The 22,571-nt window shown below is 48.6% G+C and overlaps 1 protein-coding gene across 1 annotated transcript; it reads right to left on the reverse strand.

Moving 5' to 3' along the window:
• Window positions 1-3,522: 3,522 nt before the first annotated feature.
• Window positions 3,523-12,448, reverse strand: IFNLR1 (interferon lambda receptor 1). The gene is made up of 7 exons (XM_067533816.1): window positions 12,364-12,448; window positions 10,097-10,220; window positions 7,856-8,034; window positions 7,180-7,328; window positions 6,387-6,546; window positions 5,672-5,802; window positions 3,523-5,240 (listed from the first exon to the last, which is right to left on the reverse strand). Exons 1-7 carry the CDS (start codon window positions 12,419-12,421, stop codon window positions 4,296-4,298), a joined length of 1,746 nt encoding a protein of 581 aa, XP_067389917.1. The 5' UTR covers window positions 12,422-12,448; the 3' UTR covers window positions 3,523-4,295.
• Between the last annotated feature and the right edge of the window lie 10,123 nt (window positions 12,449-22,571).

Genomic DNA, 22,571 nt, shown 5'->3' on the forward strand with positions numbered 1-22,571 from the left:
TTTGGCAAGCTGCAGAAGTCCAACCAGTTAATTAAGCAAAACCCACTTATCAATTAGCTAATCACGTAGCACTGTTCATAGAATCAGAGAAGATGGGAGTTAGCAGGGACCTCAGGAGGTATCTAGACCAACCCCCTGCTCAAAGCAGGACCAACCTCAGCTAAGGAGCTCTGTGGATGAAGACTGTAAAACTGTCCCCATATTTTTCTTCCCATAGAACTCGTATTACTTACAGCCCCATCTTGATAGCTGCTTGCTATAGTTCATGATGACCTATGTAAGAACTGTACTGTGGGTGCTTCCCTTGGCTCTCAAGAGCATTGCATCATGCAAGGTGCTTTGAAAATATTATTCAAAGGCCTTGCTCGTTTCTGTCTTCCTTCACAGAGGAATTTGTTGGAATTTGTTTTTCTTGGAATTTGTTCTTTTTCAAAGAGAAGGGTACCAACCTGTAAAGCTCAGAAATGGGTTTGAATTCCAACCTCCCCAAGTTTGTAGGGTCTGTGAGCTCCAGTGGGGCAGGACTCGAATGAGTGTCATTTATAACACAGCTTCAACATGCAATTCTTCTTAGAACTTTGCACAATGGGGGGAAAAGGTTGAGAAATCTTGTAGTCATCTGATTTTGCAGTTAGCAAATTTTAAGGCAAGCAGGGATGATTGAATCATCTAGCATGACCTCCTGCATGACATGGGCCAGAGTGTTCAACCCAGTGATTCTGGCCCTAGGCCCAATAATTTGTGAACAAACAACACCCAGGAGTCCGACTCCCAGCCCCTGCTCTATCCACTTGCCCACATTCCCTTCCCAGACCCAGGCATAGAATCCACGAGTGTTGACTTCCAGCCTCTTGCTGTAACTACTAGACATAGGCCCCAGCCCAAAGTTATTGACATAGTTACCTTAACTATTTTTCTACTTTCTGCAGGGAATTTTCCCCCTAGATTGTTACTGGCTGTTCATCTTAGCCAGTGTGCAGCCAGTAGATGCCTGAGGGAAGGAATCAATTTCCAGTGTGGCTCTGGTATATTCTGTGCTGTTTAAGATTTGTGAAATAGGGCACAATGTAGGGACCAGATTCCAAAACTCCCATTGAAAGATAAAAGCTCCTTGGGGCAGGGATTGTCTTTTAATGTGTTCGTACAGCCTGGCACAATGGGGCCTCTGGCTCTGTCACAGGGTGTGCTGGCCCTTTAAGGGATGTACCTGCCTTAGAATACCTCCCAGCTGAACAAAAATCAAGATCAGTGCAGAGCTGGGTTTGGAATTGCTCTTAAAGGGCCAGCGCACCTTGAGGCAGGCCACAACTGCAATGCAAGCACCACTGATAATTAATGATAACACTACCATAAAATCTACCCTTTGAAGTCAATGAGTGTTTCACCTGATATAAAACTGTGACCGTGAATTTCATCCTTGTCTAGATGTTTTTTCCTCACACTGCTTTACTTCTTCTCTGCAAATGTCTCTGGAAAGTCAGCACTGCTTTCTGCACCCCTCCCACCTCACACACATTAATGAACTCTTGTATCACCCCGGGGAGACAAGGGCATATTATAAGCCTCCTTTGAAGGATGGGAGACTGAGGCACAGAGAAATCAAGAGTCTTGCCTAGGAACCTGGGGGTAGAGCAGGGAATTGAACATAGACTTTGTGAGCCCTAATTTAGTGTTGAACCACAGGCTAGTTCTTTTACACAGCTCGGATGTGTGCAAAATATCACTACAGAGCAGCTTTTCCTGAGCTGGCCACAATTCACATGGCACGGCACATAGTGATTGCTAAACAAACAGGACTGATTGAATACAGTTTATCTATTGGAGGACGCTAAGGAGACAAGCAGAATCAAGAGGAGGCTTGAGGAAATTTACAAGAAGGTGAAGATGATTTTTGTTGTTGCTTGACTAAAGAATCTTGTTTGGTAAGTCTCTTTGCTTCAGGCAGAATAAAGCAATAGTATCATGCCTCTTTAGTATAGTGCTGTCTGCCGGAGTACCTTTGTCTGCATTCACTGATAGCAAGATCAGTGGTGCTGATCTGATGGGAAGCTAAATTCCAAATCCTGGAAGTTTTGCTAAGCTTGCCAGGGTATCACTGCTGGCTGGCTATGTATGTACAGCCTGAAGACCAGCTGTGTGTGGCTGGAAAGTTTGTCTCTTTCACTAACAGAAGTTGATCCAATAAAGAGATATTACCTCTCTAACATTGTGGCAGCCCCAGAGCCCAAACTGTTCTAAACTACTGCCCTCTGGTGGCAAGTTAGACACTTTTGTCGCCATTTCCCTGGGTTTTTTCATGTTCATGTTGATTTTCAGAGATGGACAGCCACTCCGCCACTCGCAGCTAGGGTGACCAGACAGCACGTGTGAAAAAATCGGGACAGGAGATGGGTGGTAATAGGCGCCTATATAAGACAAAGCCATGAATATTGGGACTGTCCCTATAAAACTGGGACATCTGGTCATCCTACCTGCAGCGGGTGCTTAGCACCTCTGCAAATCAGGCCACAAACTCCTCACAAATAAGGAAATGGGATCCCTGCCTTGTGCAGCAAATTATTCGCCTCTGTTCTCCCCCAGATCTGCAGAGGGAAGTGACTCTGTTTCTGTAACTGGGACTACGATCCCCCACACAAAGAAGGACAAAGGCAATTGTGATGTGGACACATGTCCACCAAGAACTGAACTGAGACCATCAACTCATGTCTCACAGACCATTGAACAACTAACTGTCAGATGGTAACAACTTTCAGTCGCAGCTAGAGACTGCTCTGAACCGATACTCCAGATCTGGTTCTGAACCCTGTGGCTTGCTGACCTCTCTAGTTGTTATCTGATTTGAAACATGGTGACCTGTCATGGTGAAAGGCGTTGTTGCCATTTTTAATCACCTGATTCCTCCCCCTGCTTCTAGAGCTTGAGCTCAGTCTCCCAATTCCCACTGCAAACATTAAAGACCTACATTAATGCTCCACTACCTTTTTGTCCCTGTGTAAGCAGTGTCTAACTAAGGTGTGTCCGCATGAGCATGGAGAGCTCTGATCAACTGCAGCTTGCCATCTACATGTGCAGCTGGTATCTCTCTCTCCTTTAACAGGTTTGCTTTTTATCTTCTTTACTGGAATAAAACCTGCACAACAAGTTCATTGCAACTGTAAAGTAAAACACCATCAGTCCCTAGAGAAGGACAGAGCTACCATCTCTGTCTAGCACTCCTTCTTGGGTAGTTTGGGGTGGTACTGGAGCTTTGACTCTTCACTCAGAGAGATGGGAAAGCAGCAAAGGAACTTCAGCCTGCAACAGCAAATAGCATTCTCGCAGGAGATATGTATGATCAATGCTTAATTTGAAATGAAAGAGATGCTGGGGCTCAAGTAATTTTTTACATTCATAACTGATGCAGCAAACCCAGAGCAGAAGCGGCCCTGTGCTGTGTTGGGGAAATGCAAACACACATTCACGCATGCACACACCTAAACATTATTGCTTCAGTACACAGCAGCTTTGAATTTCAGCACCGACAGGTGTGTTTTTATATAAATAAAAATAAATAACAAAAACAAACATCTCACTTCGTTGGCCTTGATTTTTGTTCCCTCTGTTCAAATGCAAAGGGTGAACTCTGCAGCCTGACAGGGAAGTTCCTTTGACCCCATAAAAAGCAGACATGGCCAAACGTCTATGTGGGAGGCAAAATATCCAACCTTAATTTTTCCACCCAGCAAGGGAAGCAACTGCACAATCACAGCTGAGAAAAGGGTGTGTGCTGTCCTGGATTGAAATCTACACACAGTCGGAACACGCCACACTGCTATCATTTGGCTGGGTGTTTTACATAGCCCTTGGCTTTGTCTTCACTGACATAAAGGTGTGTGTTTTTCCCAGTGCAGTAACTAACCCGAGATCCTTATCTCACTGTCAAATTCTAAGTGGAGACAAGGCACTTGTAATTTTTACCATGAGATAGCTAGGCAAAATTAGCACCATACCCCTGCCTGGGGTCAACCTCACCTTGCTTATCTCACGATAAAACTACAGTGCCTCGTCTCCACTGTGTTTTTCCAGAGATAGCTAACGTGCATTAGATACCCTGTGATAAAAACCCACCACGTTCCATGAATGAAGACCTAGCCCTAGGCAGAACAAACAGTAGCAGAAAGCATCTTGCATGGGTGGTAATGCACAAGCAGCATGAATCTTGGGTGTCTGACAAACACTCGTCCTTGTATTCCTCCTGGATGGAGTTCCCTAGATCCAGGCCATTTTCCAGGTCAGCCACACGACTGCTATCCCCATCAGTTCCTTGGCATATAATGCACGTGCTGACATCCCTGGAATTTAAACTTTGGATCGCTTTCTTGCTGCCAGCCCCCACCTTTTCCCTGTGTCTCAGCTTCAAAAGCCTCACTTAATACAGAACCCTGAGGTGATGGATCTTCTTCTGAGCACACGGTGGGGCTGTCGCTGTCACTTGCAACGTCCTCGTCATCTGCAAGCTTTAACGTCTGAAAGCAAACAAGCTGCTCCTCAAAAGGGAAGCCATCAGAGTCCTCGCTGACTTCTGTTGCTACACAGACTATTGGTTCAGGATAATGATGCTGCTGATGGTTGATGAAATGGGGACCTCTTGTAGGCAGGCATTGCTCATCAGTGGGAGGCTTCCCACTCAGTGCCTCTGTCAACACAGATATTTGAAGGAAGGTCTCTCTTTGGCACATGTCTATGTACATATCACGCCGCCCATGTGCACTAGTAGCTGGATATCTGGCTTCAGTGAGAAAGAAGTCAGCCAAGGAGGAGCCCTTGGAAAGAAAGGATTTCTCACTGCCCTGGAACCCAGAGGTGTCCTGCTTGGCCAACCCCCCTCTCCAAACAAACTGTGAGAACCCTAATCCCCCTAGGTCAGGCACAGATCCTCTCTCTAGGTGGGAGCCACACAGTTCAGAGCCTGAAGGGGACCCTTCTTGATTCCCACTGGATGCTTGGCAGCTGGGAGATCTCTTCAGGAACCGAGGCATTTCAGTGTAGGGTCTGAAACCACCACTGTCATCGTCCTCCTCTTCCTCCGAAAGTGAGGGGAGAGAGGACATTAGGGATACATTGTTCCTTGCTGAAAGACTGCTTCTTCTCCCTCCTGGTGCTGGCTTCCCTGTGCAGATGAGGAAGTCTTTCTCGAATAACTCCTTTTCATTGGGCTCCTTCTCCAGGATCTTCCCAGGAGTCCTGAAACGGGAGAAATCCTGGCAGGAAGAGAAATGAGATTTGCAAGTTAAAGGGGATTTTTGTTTTGAAGGCTAGTTTATAAAGGAACTCTAGTGGGTGTGGGAAGGGCCAGAGGGCCTGAAGAATGGCTCTTATTGTGGGACTGTACAGCATCAAAGCACAATGGGGTCCCAGTCCCAATTCACTTTAGTGGAGCTACTCAGATTTACACCAGTTGTAGAACTGGTCCTCTGGGTGTCCAGTGCAGAGTGCCCAGCACAAGGAGACCCCAATTCTGATCAGAGCCTCGTGCGCTACCACTATACAAACAACAAATACACTGACTGACGTGCATGTTATCTTATCTCAATCCTGGACCCAGTCCTGCAAAGTGGTGGTGAAAACTGGGAACAGTTGCAGGGACACAGCAGCTTCCAGGATTGGGCCCAATAATTCAGTCTTTCCATACCAAAGCTTGAGGCCTCTTCTCTCTCTTGGCAGCTTGTTTACACAGATACAGGACGGAGGCAACAGTAGCAGAAAGGGAAAGCAGGACGAGCAATGGGACTGCAGTGGTGATTAGGAACTTCCAGTCCATGGCTGCAAGAAAGAAAGCCAAGAAATCGTTCTGGTTCTGTGGATGTGTTTTACAAATACTACTAGGTTCTTACAGAGGACTTTTCATCCATTGATCTCAAATTTCAGTATCTTTCTCCTCATTTGACAACAGCCTAGACAAGAGAAGTGACTTGGCCAGCAGGTCAGTAGCAGAACTAGGAACAGAACCCAGGTCTGCCCACATCCAGATCAGTGTCCTGTCTAGAGCTGGACAAAATCTTAATTATTTATTTACAGAAAATATTGTTGAAAATGAAAAAATAATCATTTTAGAATTTAGATTTTCAGGGGAAATTCAAATATCAAAAATTCCAGGCTGAAAAACCAAGTTATTTTGGCTAAAATATTTTGGTTTGTGACCAAAGTCTTTCAGTTTTCGGGCGTTCAGCTTTTTGACAAAAATTTCCACAGAAAGGAGACACTTTTTGCAAAACCCAGCCTCTGTCATGGAACCCCCAATGCTCCATCAAAAACCAGTTTGGATGGAAAAATTTCTGCCCAGCCCTGCCGCTTCCCACTGCTCCACTGTGCTTAAGAATCTCTTGTTCCCTCCAGCAGGGCCGCACCTTTGGGCTTTAACAGCATGCACACCGGCTTGGAGAACTCGCTGTGTTTTGGTCGGAGCGCTTGGAAGGAAGCCCTGGCATTCAGGCAGTAATTGCCACTTAATGGCAGAGTGTTGATCGTTACTGTTTCCCACTTCATGTTGTCACTGTACCGCTTCTGCTGAGACACAAGGAAAGCTGAGGGTTGGAGACAATTGGAGGGTCTCTTTTCAGACCTGGATCCTCTGTTCAGACTCTGGAGGGGCCATCATGACAGGTCTCTCCTCTCCAGGGTTAGTCAGGTGAGAACCCCGTATCACCCTACAGATGCCGGCTCTGGCATCGGGATTGCTCATTTGACTGTTGCAGTCTTTTAGGCCTTGGCTACCTGGGGGGCTTTAATTTGCACTGAGTGTTTTGCACACTAACTGGTGCATGTGAGATGGCACACTCTGACTTCGTACATACCATCAGCTGTTCTCTGAGTCGGACCTATCAGTGTGTCTCATGCCTGGGATTTTGTGACGAGGACCCAGAAAACATTCTGGGCAAGTACCCCATGGGGTTTTCCTTCATCGCAGGACTCTTTGCATCTTGGGACTTTCCTCTCTGTGCATTGTGGGATACATAGCAGCAGGGGCTATGGATTTGGGGGTCAAACAACCAGTCCCATGATTCCCAGTTCTGAAAAACCCAGATCCAACTCTCTCCTCTCCCCAGAACTTTAGAGACATTTGGACCAAGATCCAAGCTTTACATCCAACTCCAGCATGAATCTACATCTAATCCAATGAAGCTCTGGTCTTTGACTGACCTTGTCTTCAGTTCCGGCTTCCCACAAGTCCAGGTCATACTTCAGACCGATAAAGGTGCTCTCCACGCAGGATGCCAGTGGGAAAGTAGCATTCACGTGGATTGTACTTTCTATCATGCTCACTTCCAGTGCTGGGGGAGCCAGTGCCACTGTAATTGAATGCCCTGATGTTACAACAGCACTCCCACATATCCCAGTGTGCAGCCAAAAGCCAGCCACCAAAATAGGCTACATACAAAGCATTCCTAGGCGCTAAGTTTTCGCGAAGCTGAGGCTCTTTCTTAGATGGATACAAAGAGTTCAAGGTCAGTGCTTTAAGCATCTGGCTTAGGGGTAGCCACTTGATCTGCAGCAGCCACGATCTTACAGTGAACATGTTGGATAACAAAGGACAAAGAGCTGCCTATCAGAAACTCCCCACTGAGCACTGTCTTTCCGCCATGGGAGGCTGTGAGACTCATCTCTCTGTATAGGGCATACGGCTGTAGTGTAGGTCTGTTCTATTCCGGGTCTTATGCTGTGCCCATCACCATGGTATCTTAGTACCTTATGAAATCCTGCAAGCGTGAAGGAGAATAGACGGATACTTCAAACTCTCCTAGCGCTGTGGGAGCATCACACAAACATTCTCTCTTGAAAGGCCTTTCAGCCGTAGCATAGACTAACAATAACGTACCATCAAAATGATATTCCATGAATCCTGACTCCACCCATAGGGACTGGCGCCCTGCTGACACGGCTTTAACACTGGCGCTGTATTTAATGTACGGGTCTGCCACACAAGTCAGATTGCAGGTGGTTTGGGAAATATTTTTGCAGTGTCGGACCTTTTTCCCCTGCTTTTTGTGATCCAGGCTGAAAGAAGAAACAAAACCAACACAGGGTTGAACAGCTAGTGCGTCTCCTGGCTAGCATTAGTGGCATTTTGCAGAACTAGCACCAAATGAGGCTGAGGGCTTACAGCAGAGCTCTCCTCACATTTGCCTATTCCCAAGGATTGGCCCTGGCAAAGGGACATTGCCCAAATTCTAATGATTTAAATGGCCCCAAAGATTTACATTCTGCTTTACAGCTAAATAATGAAAGGACGGATGGCCCAGCACTTTGGGTGTTAGCCTGGAACTCAGGCACCATGGGTCAAATCCCCTGTTCTGCCAACAACTTCTTGACTTCCACATAGGTCTTGACACTGGCGGTGGCGTGATGTAGAGTATGTGTAGCTACACACCACAGTGAAAAGCTGGCTGCGTCCACATTGTGGTGTGTAGCTACACATGGCAGTGAAAGGCACTGGCACAGGGGAGGCAATGGGGAAGCTGCTGCAGCCTTTCCCCATTGCCTCCTCCTCCTGGCTAGAGCCTTTCCCCACTGATAGGGCCTTTCCCTTTGGCAGGGAAAGGCTCCGGCAATGGGGAGACAGCAGGACGCTATACTGCTAAAAATAGCAGTGCAGACATGGCTTGGGCATGTAGTGCCATGTAGGGCACACAGCCTAAGGTTCTGGTGTGTCTCTACTCTACTGACCTAAGCACTGCCATTTACACCTGTGCTGTGCAGTGTCTGTACTCCACATGCTGCCGTAAGTGTAGACACAGCCTTAGTGGCTCTGTGCCTCAGTTTCGTCCTCTGTAAAACAGGGATAATGACACTGCCCTGCCTCACAGGGATGTCACGAGGATCAGTCCATTAAACCCGGTCAGACACTTGGATATTACAATGATGGGGGCCATAGAAGTACTTAGGTAGATGGAATGAGACCCAATCACTTCCCTAAAAAGCTTTACAACCCAAGGTCAAGATTTTCCAAAGTTACTCATAATTTTAGGCACTTCTGGTTTTTTGAGCACCCAATCTGAGCTGCCTAAAAGGCCCTGACTTCCAGGTGGAGGGTCCTCTGCCCTTCCTGAGGATCGGGCCCCTTTAAGGTGTCTAACACTGAGGCCCTCAAATCACTTTTGAAGCTCTTAGCTGAAGCTCGCTGGGCCTGCCCCAAGCCTGTGGAGGCCAGTGGAAACGCTCCCATTGACTTCCCTGGATCTGCAGGGTTTACTCCTGGGGTCCTCCCACTGTGGGCTGCACAAGCTGGCCCTGAGGAAGCAGAGGCAAACACATGTAGGAGGAGAGGCAGCCCAGGGGAGAGGAGGTTGGTGCAGGATCAAAGCAAAGGGAGACTTGAAGCAGTGGGTTTTAAAGAAAGAGGAAGAAGAGAGAGACTGTGCTTGGTGGATGAGAACAGGGGGGCTGATTCTCCCCTCTGCTGCACCAGCTTCATGCTGATTAAACACCATATCTCCAGCTACAAGATCATCAGTAGAAAGACCCCTACTGACTCGGCTCAGACCCCGAAGCAGTGGGTAAATAGGGTCATGGGAACTGACACCAGGTGGAGAGGGGGCAAACCCGGAAGCAGGGGTGAGCTGAAGAGAGCAGCAAGGAGAGAGGGTGGGAGAGAAAGGAAGGCAGGTGCTGCGGTGGCTGAGATTAAGGAACTTGAAACTGCAGTGGTAAGAGACAGGAAGCCAGACAGGGACCAAGGGGGGGCGCTCAGAAGGGCAGGAGAGGAAAGGGATTTTGGCCAGGATGCCTGGGGTGCAGTAAAAGGGTCCACGTAACAGATCTAACACAGACAGCAAACACAGCCCTGCTGGACTGGGCAGCACTGGGGAGAGCTCTTAACCAGGCGAAAGGGTTATTGTGGGCTCGAAGCTGCCTTCACCCCAGCTCCCATCAGTGCCCTACAAGGGACATCCCTGTGGCTGATCAGTTTGTTTGTGGGCCTGCTCTGTCCAGTATAAAAAGCTACAAACGGACCCCACTAACAGAACCACCACACACAGCTCTCCTGTTCCCCTGTCCCCCGCGCCATGGGGAACGAGTCCCAGGCGCTCTTAGTCACGTTCCCTACCAGGACACTTACCTTTTGTACCTCACAGAGTACAGCACATCTGGCGGGGACCCCTCCCCAGGGAGCCACGTCAAAGCCACGCCAAAATCCTTCGACAGCAGCGTCACGTTGCGAGGGGAGGGCAGCAAAATGTGACCTGGTGGGAAGGAAAAGCTGTTTGAATGCCCCAGCTATGATTCTGGGGCTGGGACAGGGTTTGGGTGCTCATGGGAACATCTGTGAGGGCTACTGCTGCTCCGAGGCCTTCCCGCAACGCTCCCGATGGGTGTGGTTCACCCCGTGCACAGTGCAGCACAAAGCCCTGTGTGGTTTTTGGACCATGTTTTAATTTGATTTCCCCCATTTTCCTGCCCCTCAGGCTTTGTCCTTCAAGCACAAGAACCCTCTCGGTGCTTCTGATTCCAGCCTAAATGATGTTGCAGGCTGCCCAAGCTTTTCTCAACCCACGAAATCAGCTGGGGGCTCAGCTCCAGTTCTGGGGACAGGACTGGATCCGTTCTTAGTTGACATCCTCTGGTTTTACGGTGCTGCCTTCAATTGCTACGGTAATTCCTCAGACAATTGCTGCAACTCCAATTTTTTTAAACACAGATCACTTTAACAATTCTGGATTTCCTAGGAAGAAGCAGGCTACGGCCCTGCCAGCGCTTAACGCCAGGCACCTGGTGTTTTCAGGAGAGAACCACTTTCTAGCTATTTCCTACTTCTTCAGCAAGAAGCTTTGTAGGCTACATCCACATCTGAGCGGGTGGTGGGATGCCCAGCTCACGGAAACGTATCTACACTGGTTCTGCTTGAGCAGGCACCTAAAAATAGCCGTGTGGCCGCAGCAGCACTAGCCAAGGCTCAGACTGATGAGTACAATCCCGCCTGGCCCCCTGGGTACTGTAAAGCACAGAGGATTCTTTCTCCAAGAATCAGGCAGCACAGACAATACTGAAGAGCATAGGCGTGCGCAGCACATTTAATTAGGGTGTGCACCCAGGGAATTTTCGTTAGGGTGTGCACATTTTGAGTACGGTGTGCACTCAGGTAATCTTGATCAGGGGTGTCAAACTGAACTCCGCCGGCAGGCAACATTTGAATTATCCGCCAGCGGAATTCTCTCAGCGTCCTAGTCTCCGCTGAAAAATGACGTGAGACGGTATTTCGGCGGCAGATCGCAGTGTGCTCCCGTCCGCCGAAAGACAGCACGACTCCATCCGCCAAGAAACTGTGCGCTCTGCACACTTTCAGTGGCGGCTTTAAGCTGATCGAGATGGCGCCGCAAGAAACAGAATAAAGGTTCGCGGGCCGGATAGAGGGGGTTAGTATGATGCCCCTGCACACCCCGTGCGCATGCCTATGTTGAAGAGGTTTATTCATGATACCGGGAAGTCTGATAAATCAGCTTCAACTTCATGGTGTTGCAGTGGTCAATTATATATGCTTTCTTATCGATTACATAGTACATTTTAAATTCTTTATCTATTCACTTACAAATACAGACATTGTCCCATCCGCAGAGAGCAACAGTGATAATGGTCATTACATACATGCAGAGACACTTTAATCACTCTACTTACATCAAGGATGCTGGAGGAAGAAGGGGGGATCCTTACAGATAGGTGGCAGATGAGACCGAAATGCTAAATGCAAATGTGCTGTTCTTATTGGAATTAGAATCACTAATCTGGCTTCCTGAGCTAAAAGCAAATGTGCTGTTCTCATTGGAATTAATCTGGCTTCCTGAGCCATCGGATGCTTACACTAGCCATTGTCCTTGAGGATCAGGTATGCTCGTTAGCCATTTAAATGAGTTTCGACCTACAACTTGTTAGCTGAAAACAACCTCAAGCCTTACAGCACGTATTCCGGTGGCTAGCCCCAGGGGTACTTGGGCAGCCTGTGACCTCATTGAGGCTGGAATCAGAAGCACCAAAAAATGCTCATGTGCCGGAAGGACAAAGCCTGTGCCACTACAGACACGCTGCTAGTTTTAGGCACTAGCTGAAGCAGAGCTAACGAAGGTGCATCTTGGTGAAGAAGAAAATGCACCTCCCATTTCAAATGAGACATACCTTAGAGGAAAACCTTTAATTTGACATTTATCCACCCCAGAGTTTACATATCACTTAGCTGTAAAGCATTCCTGCTGAGGCCTTGTCCGCAGAGACTTTGAGTGCTTTGACAAAGACAAAGCAAAAAGCATACGCTGTGCTTGGACTATACCTTTCCTAACATGAGCAAACCCAGCACAGTGTAGAGGAAAGACAGCAACAAATATTTCCATACCATACCTAGAATCTGCTGTAAGGAATACAGAGTTACCAGGACTCCAATTCGTCCGGCTGACATGCTGAAGCTGAGACTTCCTGCTTTCAATGTATCTCTTTTCTTTTGATCACTTTCATTATAAAGTTTCCTGTAATAAGTAGCTTTGCATGTCAGCCACCCAGAGGAGAAGAGGAGTATACACCTGCCACTCCCTGAGATAAAGGCAGCCTCACACATCAGCTGCAATCCAAAGGCTGGGCTGTACTTTGAACGTAGGACCGCTGTGTGTAAGGGCACAGAGCTCCCAACAGAATCAACAATGGTTTATAACGATTGCTATGTTAGGTCCCAAATGCAAGAAAATGACTCTCAGCCTTCTGAGGGTTACGTGCTAAGGGAGCACAATGATAGATATGCTCTACCCTTCCTTTCCATGGTGCTTTACAAACACTTCTGCTTCCAAAAAGCCCTTTGCTGTCAAGAAGTATTCACAGATGCTTAGGGCCAGAAGAGATCATTATGGATTGCCTAGCCTGTGTGTCTGTGCACTGGCAGGTCTGGGAGGCAGGAAAAGGCCGCGAGGAATCGCTGGAGATGTTAAAATTAGGATTGGGATGCACTTTGTTAATGCTGCAAAAAAGAGTACTGGAGGGAAGATAAAACCTCATGCTTTACATCTGAAGCAATCTCAGTTAGGGATTAGAATGAAAATTTAACGAGGGGCAGATTACCCCACATCTGCCTATGGTGGAGTTCTTTAACTTTCCTTTGAAGCATTTGGAGCCGGCCACTGTCAGAGACAGAACACTGGACTAGAAAGACCTTGAGTCTAATCCTGTTGGGTGATTCCTATGGTACTGGGGGCAGAGTGGCGGGGCAAGCAGGACAAGAACAGCAGGGGATGCAGTAGCTCAGTGCTTTGCACATCCACAGGTAGAGCTGGTGGGAAACATGCTTATGAAACATTTTTCATTTAAGTTTGGAGATTTGTCAAAATCTAAATGCTTTGCGGAGACGGTTCGATCCCAGCAGAGTGCTAATGTAACTTGGGCAGGTTTCCCTCCAGCTGGCATGTCCAACTCCATGGTAGCCCTCCTGGTATGCTGCTGGGCACCCCAGCCTACCACGGAGCTGGGTACCCCACAGTTTCCAGGCTCTGTAGCAACCCACATGCAGATGGCCCTGGAGCTGGGACTCCATTTCCTTTGGCGAACGTCAACATTTTTGGGTTTCATTCTGATTCAGAACAAAACCACAACGTTGCAATCTCGAATCCTCCGTGAAAGGGATTGTTTTGTTCCTGTCATTGCCCAAGGGGCATCCCCTCACCCCTCTACCTCGGGTATATTCCCACCCACTCCTTGGGAGATGCTCAAGTCCTAGGCACCAACAACTCTATAGGATGGCTCCATTCTGAGCGAGGGATCGACTGTGTTTGTTAATGAGGTTGTTGGAGAGCAGGTGCTGGGCCTGTGGGACTCCTCTGTGGGGGTGACCAGGACAGTAGGGAGGAGGTAGCCATGTGATCTTTATCTAGAGTGACCAGATGTCCCGATTTTATAGAGACAGTCCCGATATTCAGGGCTTTGTCTTATATAGGTGCCTATTACCCCCCACCTCCAGTCCTGATTTTTCACACTTGCTGTCTGGTCACCCTATCTTTATCCCTAGGCCCCAGTCACCTGACATGGTTCAGGGGTATAACAGGTTAATATCCCCATCGCATGGCAGAGCTCAGACAGTATCCACTGCTTACAGTGCCCAAACAGGGTGACTCACCAGGGTGAAGGTAGAGGAAGTTTCCAGACCTATTCCCCTCCAGCAGTGGGATTGCACAGGAAGGCGAGTAGCAATTTATGACTCTGCCCCACCCTGTGCAGTGGGATGAGAGTGGGAAGCAGCATCTAGGGCAAATATCTCACCTCAGGTCTTCCTGAGAGCCCCGGGAGAAGGTCATTATAAAAAAAAAGTGTAATTTTTAGTGAGGGTTAGCAGATGTTTAACCTCCTGGCCTCCATGTTGCTGTAGAACATCGGGGTGAAATCCTGGCCTCACAGAAGTCAGCGGCAAAACTCCCTTTGACTTCAGCAAGGTCAAGGTTTCACCCCCAAAAACTAACTAAACAACAACAAAGAAACAACCTAACATGGCAGGTCAATACCACCAGGCGGCACTGCCTAGCAAAGAAAAACCCATGGGATTGTTAGCACATGGAGTGCAGAAGGAGACAGGCGTTAATCTGGGAAATGGAGCTGAGATGCACTTAGGAACTTGAAATGTGCTTTATTAAAACTCTCTCCACTTCCCAAATTCTCTAGTGCCCTTGTCTGTATTGGCTTGCACCCAGATTTTCAAAGGTATCTGCTAACTTTGGGCATCCAACACAAGACCTTTACAGCCGAATTCTGCTCTCGTGTCAGCACATACAGCTCCCTTGAGTTCAGTGGGGGCTACAGATCATGACATGAGCCAGAATCTTCAACAGTGTGTAAAATGGAGGTTGCCCCTTACCATTGTACAGCATGTAGGGCACTGGCCTGGAAATCAGGAAAGCTGGGCTCTTTTCCCAGCTCTGCCATTGATCTGTCTGTGCCTCTTTCCCCTCTGTTTTTTATCTAGATTGTAAGCTCTTTGCGGCAGGGACTGACTCTCATTCTGTGTTTTATAGCACCTAGCGCAATTGGGCTTTGATGTCAGTCGGTATCTTTAGGCACTACCTTAATAGCAATGACAAATGGGACTCTCTAAGTTTCGCCATCTTCTGACTTTGTAGGTGCAACAGGTGATTCAGCTCAGTAGGCCCAGTGACCCTGACTGTGTCAGGGCTTGGCTGCCCCTTTCCTCACATGAGCAGGCCTCCTGAAAGCCAGGGTATTAGCTCTCTCAGGGAGTCACAAGCAGTGAGAGTAACGGGGGCAGCCTCTGGCCTTCAGTTACTTCTCAGGCAAACTCCCGTTGGTTCCTGTGGGCCTTCTGCCTGAGTGATGACTGAGTGAGGATGGGGGGCCTTGGCCCAGTCAGTGCAGCAGCCATCTTCCCAGCTGAGCCTGAAGTGATCCCAGGGAATTTGTGGTCTGAGTGTCATAATGGGAAAGAGAGCCATTTACCCCAGTTCCCGGGCCATGGAATAAAGGCAAAACCCAGGTGACCTCTGGGCCAGGATTTGGATGCAGGGAAAAGCCAGGAAGAATAAGAACCCTCCACCCTACAGACACTATTTTCAAAACACAAAGGAGGCACTTCCCCATGGGATTAGGGATGGGCCGATGGGTCTGAGTGTGACATTCCAGTTTGGACTCTTTGCTTCTCAAAACTACCTTAACAGCTAATTATCTGGAAACAAAATGCCAGGTCAAGCATCCAGCACTGCAGTATCTAAACTGAAAGGAAGCAGAGATGAGCTGACTAGGGCAGACAGAGCCTGCCACAATCACCACACCTGCCTCTCTCCGCAGGAGATCAAAAAGCCAAGGAGAGCACCTGTGAATGATGGATGGTGGCACCCACCCTGCAGGGTGGCTCAGTGAATGAACTCTTCCTGCTTAGACCACGGCGATTTTCACAAGCAAAAATAATAAATAATACTAATAAATGCTGATGTTGGTCTCCACCAGAGTCCTTCCAGCTAGTAATGTCTATTTTATTTTTATTTTTTTTCTCTTTTAGATACTAGTGACATTTTTCATTAGGAACACGGTTTTTATGCAAAATGGTCTTTTTGTGCCACGAAAGTTTTTACAGTTGATTTGGGGACCTTTTCCCCCTAAGTTTTCCAGGTTTTTTCAGTGAAGCATGGACAAAATTTTGAGTTTTGACGACCAAAATGTTTTCAGTTTTCTGTCGACACATTGAAAAACTTCGGTGAAAAATATTTTTTAAAAAAATTTTTGTTTGTTTGTTTCTTTCAAAATTTCATGGACTCCTCCCTGACCCCCCCAACACACACATTTTCCTTTTGACTCTAATTACCTTGGGTAGGATAATAACACTCTGGCTTGGAGAATGTCTCAAACAGGGAGAGTTGAGTGATCCAGTTGTCAAACATACACTGGAAATGAAAATCTTAGGGCTTGTCTACACTTGAAATGCTACAGCAGTGTGGTTGTGGTGCGTCAGCGTAGATACTACCCATGCTGACGGGAGGGGTTTGCCTGCCGGCATAGGTAATCCACCCCCGCAAGAGGCAGTAGCTATGTCGACAGAAGAATTCTTCCGTCAACCTAGCACTGTCTACACAGGGGGATAGGTTGGCATAGCTATGTCTCTCTGGGGTGTGGATTTTTCACACCCCTGGGGGACATAGTGTTACCCACATACTAGGGGACCCCACCTTTACCCCTGCTTAGCCCAGGAACAAGGCCTAAGCTTAGACAAAGAAAAAACAAAGCCTCAGACCTTACAGTAGCTATGTTGATATAAGTTCCCGATGTAGACCAGCCTTTACTCAACTGCAGTGAGACTTCCTGGTAGCTCTCACTGGATGTTTTCACAGTGTTCGTAAAGGGACACTGTCCACATAGAAATCATGTTAAAAAAGGAAAATCTTACCTCTAGCCCTAAAAGCTTGGGTTAATGATTGACTCAAAGACCTTTGGTTATTCATACTGAAAGCCCTTTAAACATCCCAGTGGCTCTTTGCCATTTGGGCTGTTTGTTTACTTTTGCAATTTACTAAGGGCCCAATCCAGCAGGGTACGTTATCTTTACTGAGTGAAGACCCCTGCTGAGATATAGAGGCCTCCTTGTGCTAGAGGCTGTACTTACACGGAAGTAAGAGACAGTCCCAGCCCCCTGTGTCTATATATCCATTGTTTTCTGCTCTAGGTTCTCTCTGAAGTGCACTTCTTTCTCTCCATACCTCAGGCTGCTGCACTCTTCTGCTTTCAGGGCCCCCTGGCTCCTGCATTGCTCTCTGTTGGTCTGTCCAAAGTTCAGCTGTCGACCTCCTCGTTTCTAGTCAGTTCACCTTCCTTCGTGGATGCCCAGTTTCACCAGCCTCCCACATTCAAAAATCACGAGGCAGGCCCTCCCTGCAACAGCAGGGGAATGGCGTCAAAAGTTGTGCTGTTTAATATTAATGAGTGGGGTCTTTCTCGTTGCCTGCTGGGTTCTGAGCCCTTTGGGTCAAATCCAGGTCACATTTCCAGGCTTTTCTCCAGAACCATGAGAGCTAGACACTTGGAAAGCTGTGTCTCTCACCTGGCTCCTGGTGCTGGGGCTTTAAGAAAGCCACCAAATATCGTCTGACTTGGGATCAAATCATGAGAGTTGGCAACACTGCGGAGAGGCTTCTCTTCAACGCCACATCCTATGCGACCTTGTCCTCAACATCAAGGCTTTGCAGAGCCCTATGCCGCTGACCTCTCCTCTCCTGCTAGTCCCCACTTGCACCCCACTGTCAGCCAACAGAGCTTCCCGCCGTGGCCCCTCTATCCTTCTCCAGCACTCAGTGGGAATGACTGCCTGGATTGTAGAGGCTAAGCAGCCCCTCTCTCCTCCTTCAGATGCTTCCTCAGAGCCAGCCCCACCTGGGCACCCAATTAACTAGCATAACGTGCACATCTAGCAACCCCCAGCCTTGCAGTGTGTAGGCCTTGTCATCTGTCCTGTGCCCTACCTCCTCCAACCTAGATTGTAAGATCCTCAGGGCAGAGACAGGTTCACTGATTTCTCTGTAAACACAATACTCATTTCTGGGGCTGTCCTAGCAGCTCCTCTTCACCTCACCCCAGAGCATCTAGGCAAAGGGAACCTACCTCAGTGCGAGTGGATGGAGGTCTCCAGGAGACAAGACCTCTTACAGATTGGGAACCGCAGATGGTTGCTTTATACCTCAGATTGTCTCATCACAATGCAGTTATGGTCCAGATCTAAGCCACTTCATGACCCCCCATTGCCATAATATCAAAGAGCTTCACAGTCTATTTATGCTCATAACACTCCTGTGCTACTATCCCCACTGAACAGAAGGGGAACTGAGGCACAGAGAAGCTAAGGGACTTGTCCAAGGTCACATGGGAAGACTGTGGCAGAGCAGGGAATTGAACTCAGATCACCCAACTCCTATTCACTGGGAAATCCTTCCTCTCTGATCCTGCATCCACTTCAGTGTCTTAGCTGGAGTGGGTCAAAAACCTAGGGTGGGAGATGGGGGTTCCATTCGACATCTTTCCTTCACAATTTTTCATGGGAAAATTAGAAACGTAATGAAAAAAAATCTATCTGGTTTTGATTTGAGTAGAGGATATTCATTGTGATTTTCAAACACCCAAATTAAATGGAAAACGCAGTTCCAAAATTGTTTCCTTTCAAAATTTCCCTTGGACAAATTTCACTAAAACAACATTTTTGACATGGAAACACATCCTTCTTCGAGGACACCCTATTTTTTGGCAAGCAGCTCTAGCCTCACTTCCGTCGAAACTTTCCAGGCCTCTCTCCATATTGGCGTTGCTGGAGCCGGGCCAGGAAGACCTTGCTCTCTGATTCCAACCATGTCTGGCTCCTTCCCATTTACCCATTCGTACAGTGCGGTCACCGTCTCTGGGGTGAGTCACATGGTAAAGCGAAGCAGCCCCGGACCCATATACCATACGGCCCTTGCACGCAAAGGTCCAGGAACGGCAGCTCATTTCACAAGCAATTATCACCCTTGGGAGCGTCTGTTCCTATTGCTCTGACCTTTTGGGGAAGCCATGGGCTCCAAGAGAGGCAGATAAATCAAAGTGACAAGCCTGGGCCGAAACCTCTGAGGCAGGGCAAGTGCTAATGGGTCAAATGCGCTATAACAGCTTCCTGCAGAGTCTCAGGCCTGATCCTGGCACTCTGTGAAGGGGGAGCTGGACTTGTCTTTGATTCCCTAGCTGGACAAGCTTGAACTTTCCCACCCTATCAGGGGGAAGTCCAGGGTGGCTCCCTTCAAAGAGCTTGCAGTGGAGTATTTAACCTGTAGCCTTTGGGACTGGATCTTTTGTGACTCAGCATGATATGTTCTCTCTCTGGCTGTCCAGGTTCTTATATTGCCCTGGTGCTGTGGAATATGAGGGCTCTGGCTTCCGCTGTCTCCAGGATCTTGATTCCCTGTCACTCTAGATGTAATGGGCTAAGTTTGCAACAAGGGAGATTATAAAAACCTTTGTATCTGGAAGGTTACTTAAGCACTAGAACAGGTTACCTGGAGATTCCACAGCCTTCCTGTCCTCTGAGGTTTTTAGAACAGGTTAGAAAAACACCTGCCAGGAATGGTCTAGGGATACTTAATTCTACTTCAGCGCAGGGGGCTGGACTTGATGACCTCTTGAAGTCCATTCCAGCCCTACACGGCTATGATTCAGGGATAGCCTCTCTTCCCACACGAAGGCCAAGTGGTTGCATTCCATGCCAGCTTAAGTTCCTGGCTCCTTGCAGAGCATTGCATCGACCAACCTCAGCCCTACTGGGATTCCTGCATGCACAGATCCCCTTTGGTGCCACTTTACCCTCTCTTCTGGGTGACCATATTGGTGAGACACCTTCCTGTAAGGAGAAAGGATGACCCCCATGCAAACCAATGAGCCGTCCGTTGCAGCAGAGAATTGCCTGCATCCTGCATGGACACCCAGTGCTGTTCGATCTGGGAGGTGGAAATAGGCAGAGATTTTTAACTGTCTTCCTCAGCAAAGAGAACCCAATGGATGGCACTTCCTCACTGGTGGCGTGGCAAAGCTAAGCTACTACTTGACCCAGCAGCAGCCAGGGTTTGCTGGTTGCCCAACGCATTCCATGCCGCAGCTGTGTTTGAGCCTGCTTTTGTCCCCATCCAGCCCATGCCCTGCTCCAGTTGCTGCCCTTCCCCATCCTTGACAGTCCTGGCTCGGACCCCTGGCTCCACTTCCCAATGATGTCTCCGGCTGGCCCACTGGCTCTGACATTTGCCTTTTGATCCCTGGCTCCGACCCTTGGCTCTGTTCTCAATGACGTTCCCAGGTGTCCTGCGGCCCTGATTCCTGACACCAGCTCAGCTCTAACCTCCAGGCCTGGCCAACCCCATGGCTCCCACCATTAGGCCCAACCGCTCGTGTCCCGGTCGTGATCCTGACATCACCCCAATTGTGGGAGATGATCCGCCATGCTAACAGCCTCCCCATTAAAATGGGGGTAGCTGGGCGCTTGCAGGGAACGTGCCTCGTCTCTGGAGCTCACTTACTTCCTTGGTCCAGCACACCGTGTGTGTGCTGACTGACTGAGGATGATGCAAGTCATATCTGTCCCCCTGGGGCTCTGCAGAGGCTGGGTAGCGAGGGGGACTGTGTTATTAGCCCATTTGGATGGGTGACATTAGCATGGTGATCAGTCCATTGGCAATAAGGGAGCGACACAGATTTACATCAACGGAGGATCTAGCCCTTACCCTTAGCAGTGGGACGTTCCGGAATGTGCTTCCCACCACCACGCCCATGCTTCAGCTGACAAGAATTAATTTAGAGGCCCAGTCTCCTGTCTGAACAGCTCTCTCCCTCCCCCTTGCCGGGAGGAAAGTCTGCAAGGAGGCATGAGTTGTCTCTGGCCCCTTAGCCAGCTGGAGAGGAAGAGCTCATGTGAATGACATGAGCATCAATGAAAGAGAGGCATGGGAAAAGCTGGAAGTGGGCGCCTCCAGTGATGTATATGCATGAGTGGGGGTTGGAGGTGGGAATGTCCCCCAGCCATGCAGAGAAGCTTTGCTGAAGCCCTTCCCACCACTGCTGAGACTTTGAAGTGACAGAGCTAATGGGTGTTTATTGTTATGGGAAGAGATAACAGATACGGTCTCAATGAGCATTTAGGACAGACTTTAATACCCAGCTTTTACAGCTCCTTCCAGACTTCAGTTGAGTTGTCCCACTGCAACCCACGGAGCACCTACAGGTCCAGGCTTCCCTGGCACAAGGGCATTTCCCCACCCTACTGTGCATCTGGGGAGGGGGCAGCTAGAATGCTGGTGCTAGTGTTCCCTGAATGCAATGAGGAGTCACATTGTGTCCTCTGAACCTCACGCTCCAAAGGTGGGGGATGGACACCTTGGGCGGAAGGTCTGATGTTGGAGGAAACGCATGCTGCAGTTCCAAAGAGGAGAGGCGTTAGGGCTGCTTCTAAAGGTTTAGTGAGTTAGCGCACACCAAGCCTGGGTGTGAATCTACAGCGCGCCAGCTTACCGTGTGAACCCTGCTACAGCTCACTAAAAGTTCCGTCGCAGCGCACTTCGACGGGAGACTCACACCCTGGCTTGCTGTACGTTGACTCTCCACGTAGACAAGCCCTTCGAGAGCTCCCCACGATGCCCTGTAGAGGCAGCCTGCCTGCCTGCCTTTGCACTCCCCCAGCAGCGTGTCTCCAGCCACCTCAGAGCCATTAGAGCTTCAAAAGCCAGAATCTGGCTCTCAAGCTCCTGCAGAATTCAAAGGTTGTGCAGCCAATCTGAATGAGCAGCAGACACCAAGAAACCTACCGGCAAGGGGGAGCTGGGTTAGAATTTGGACTGAGCCATGTACTGCAGATTTCTGGCCTGATTTCCAGACATGCTGAGCTGAAGTCAACAGGAGCTGCAGATACTCACCATCTCTGAAAATCCATAATACTTGCTGCCTTCCCCAGGAACACTTTGACCCTGCCTACACATAACCATAGTCCACTGGTAGTTCTGTTCCAGACAGTGCAAGGTGCAGAGTAGACAGGAATCAGGCTTTTTTTAACCATCACCTCACCCTGCTCAGAGTTCAGCTCAAACATCCATTGAGGGGCAAGGCAGATCCAGTGATCTAGATCAGCTGAGCACGCAGACCAGACATGAACTATTGAGGTTCACCTCTCGCTAGCTGAGATTTCTCCATTCAAGTCCCTGGTGCAGAGGTTAGTTCCTCTAGAAAGTTAGATCAGAGTAGGATGCATTTTAGTGGTGGATGAAGTGATCCCGATTTAACACTTAGCTACCTCGCTGGGGTATCAGGAGACTTAGCAATAAAATGCTTGGAGATCCTCTTCTGAAAGGCACTAGAGGAGTACACAATAGTGTGCAGTAGTACATAACTCAATTCATTTCTCAGTCATACTTCCCCTTCTCAGCCGGGGTCACTCCATAGCAGGTGCTACTAGAGACAGACAGCTATAACCAGCCAAGTCACATACGTTTAACACACTTCGGCCAAATTGGCAATTCCAGCTGATCAAAGCCCATCACAGCATCTCATGTGATGCAGCCGTATGCATGCGGTGT

The sequence above is a fragment of the Emydura macquarii genome, unplaced genomic scaffold (genome assembly GCF_026122565.2).
Source record: "Emydura macquarii macquarii isolate MOO-44397 ecotype Brisbane River unplaced genomic scaffold, CSIRO-AGI_Emac_v2 contig_3348, whole genome shotgun sequence".
NCBI lineage: Eukaryota > Metazoa > Chordata > Testudines > Chelidae > Emydura > Emydura macquarii.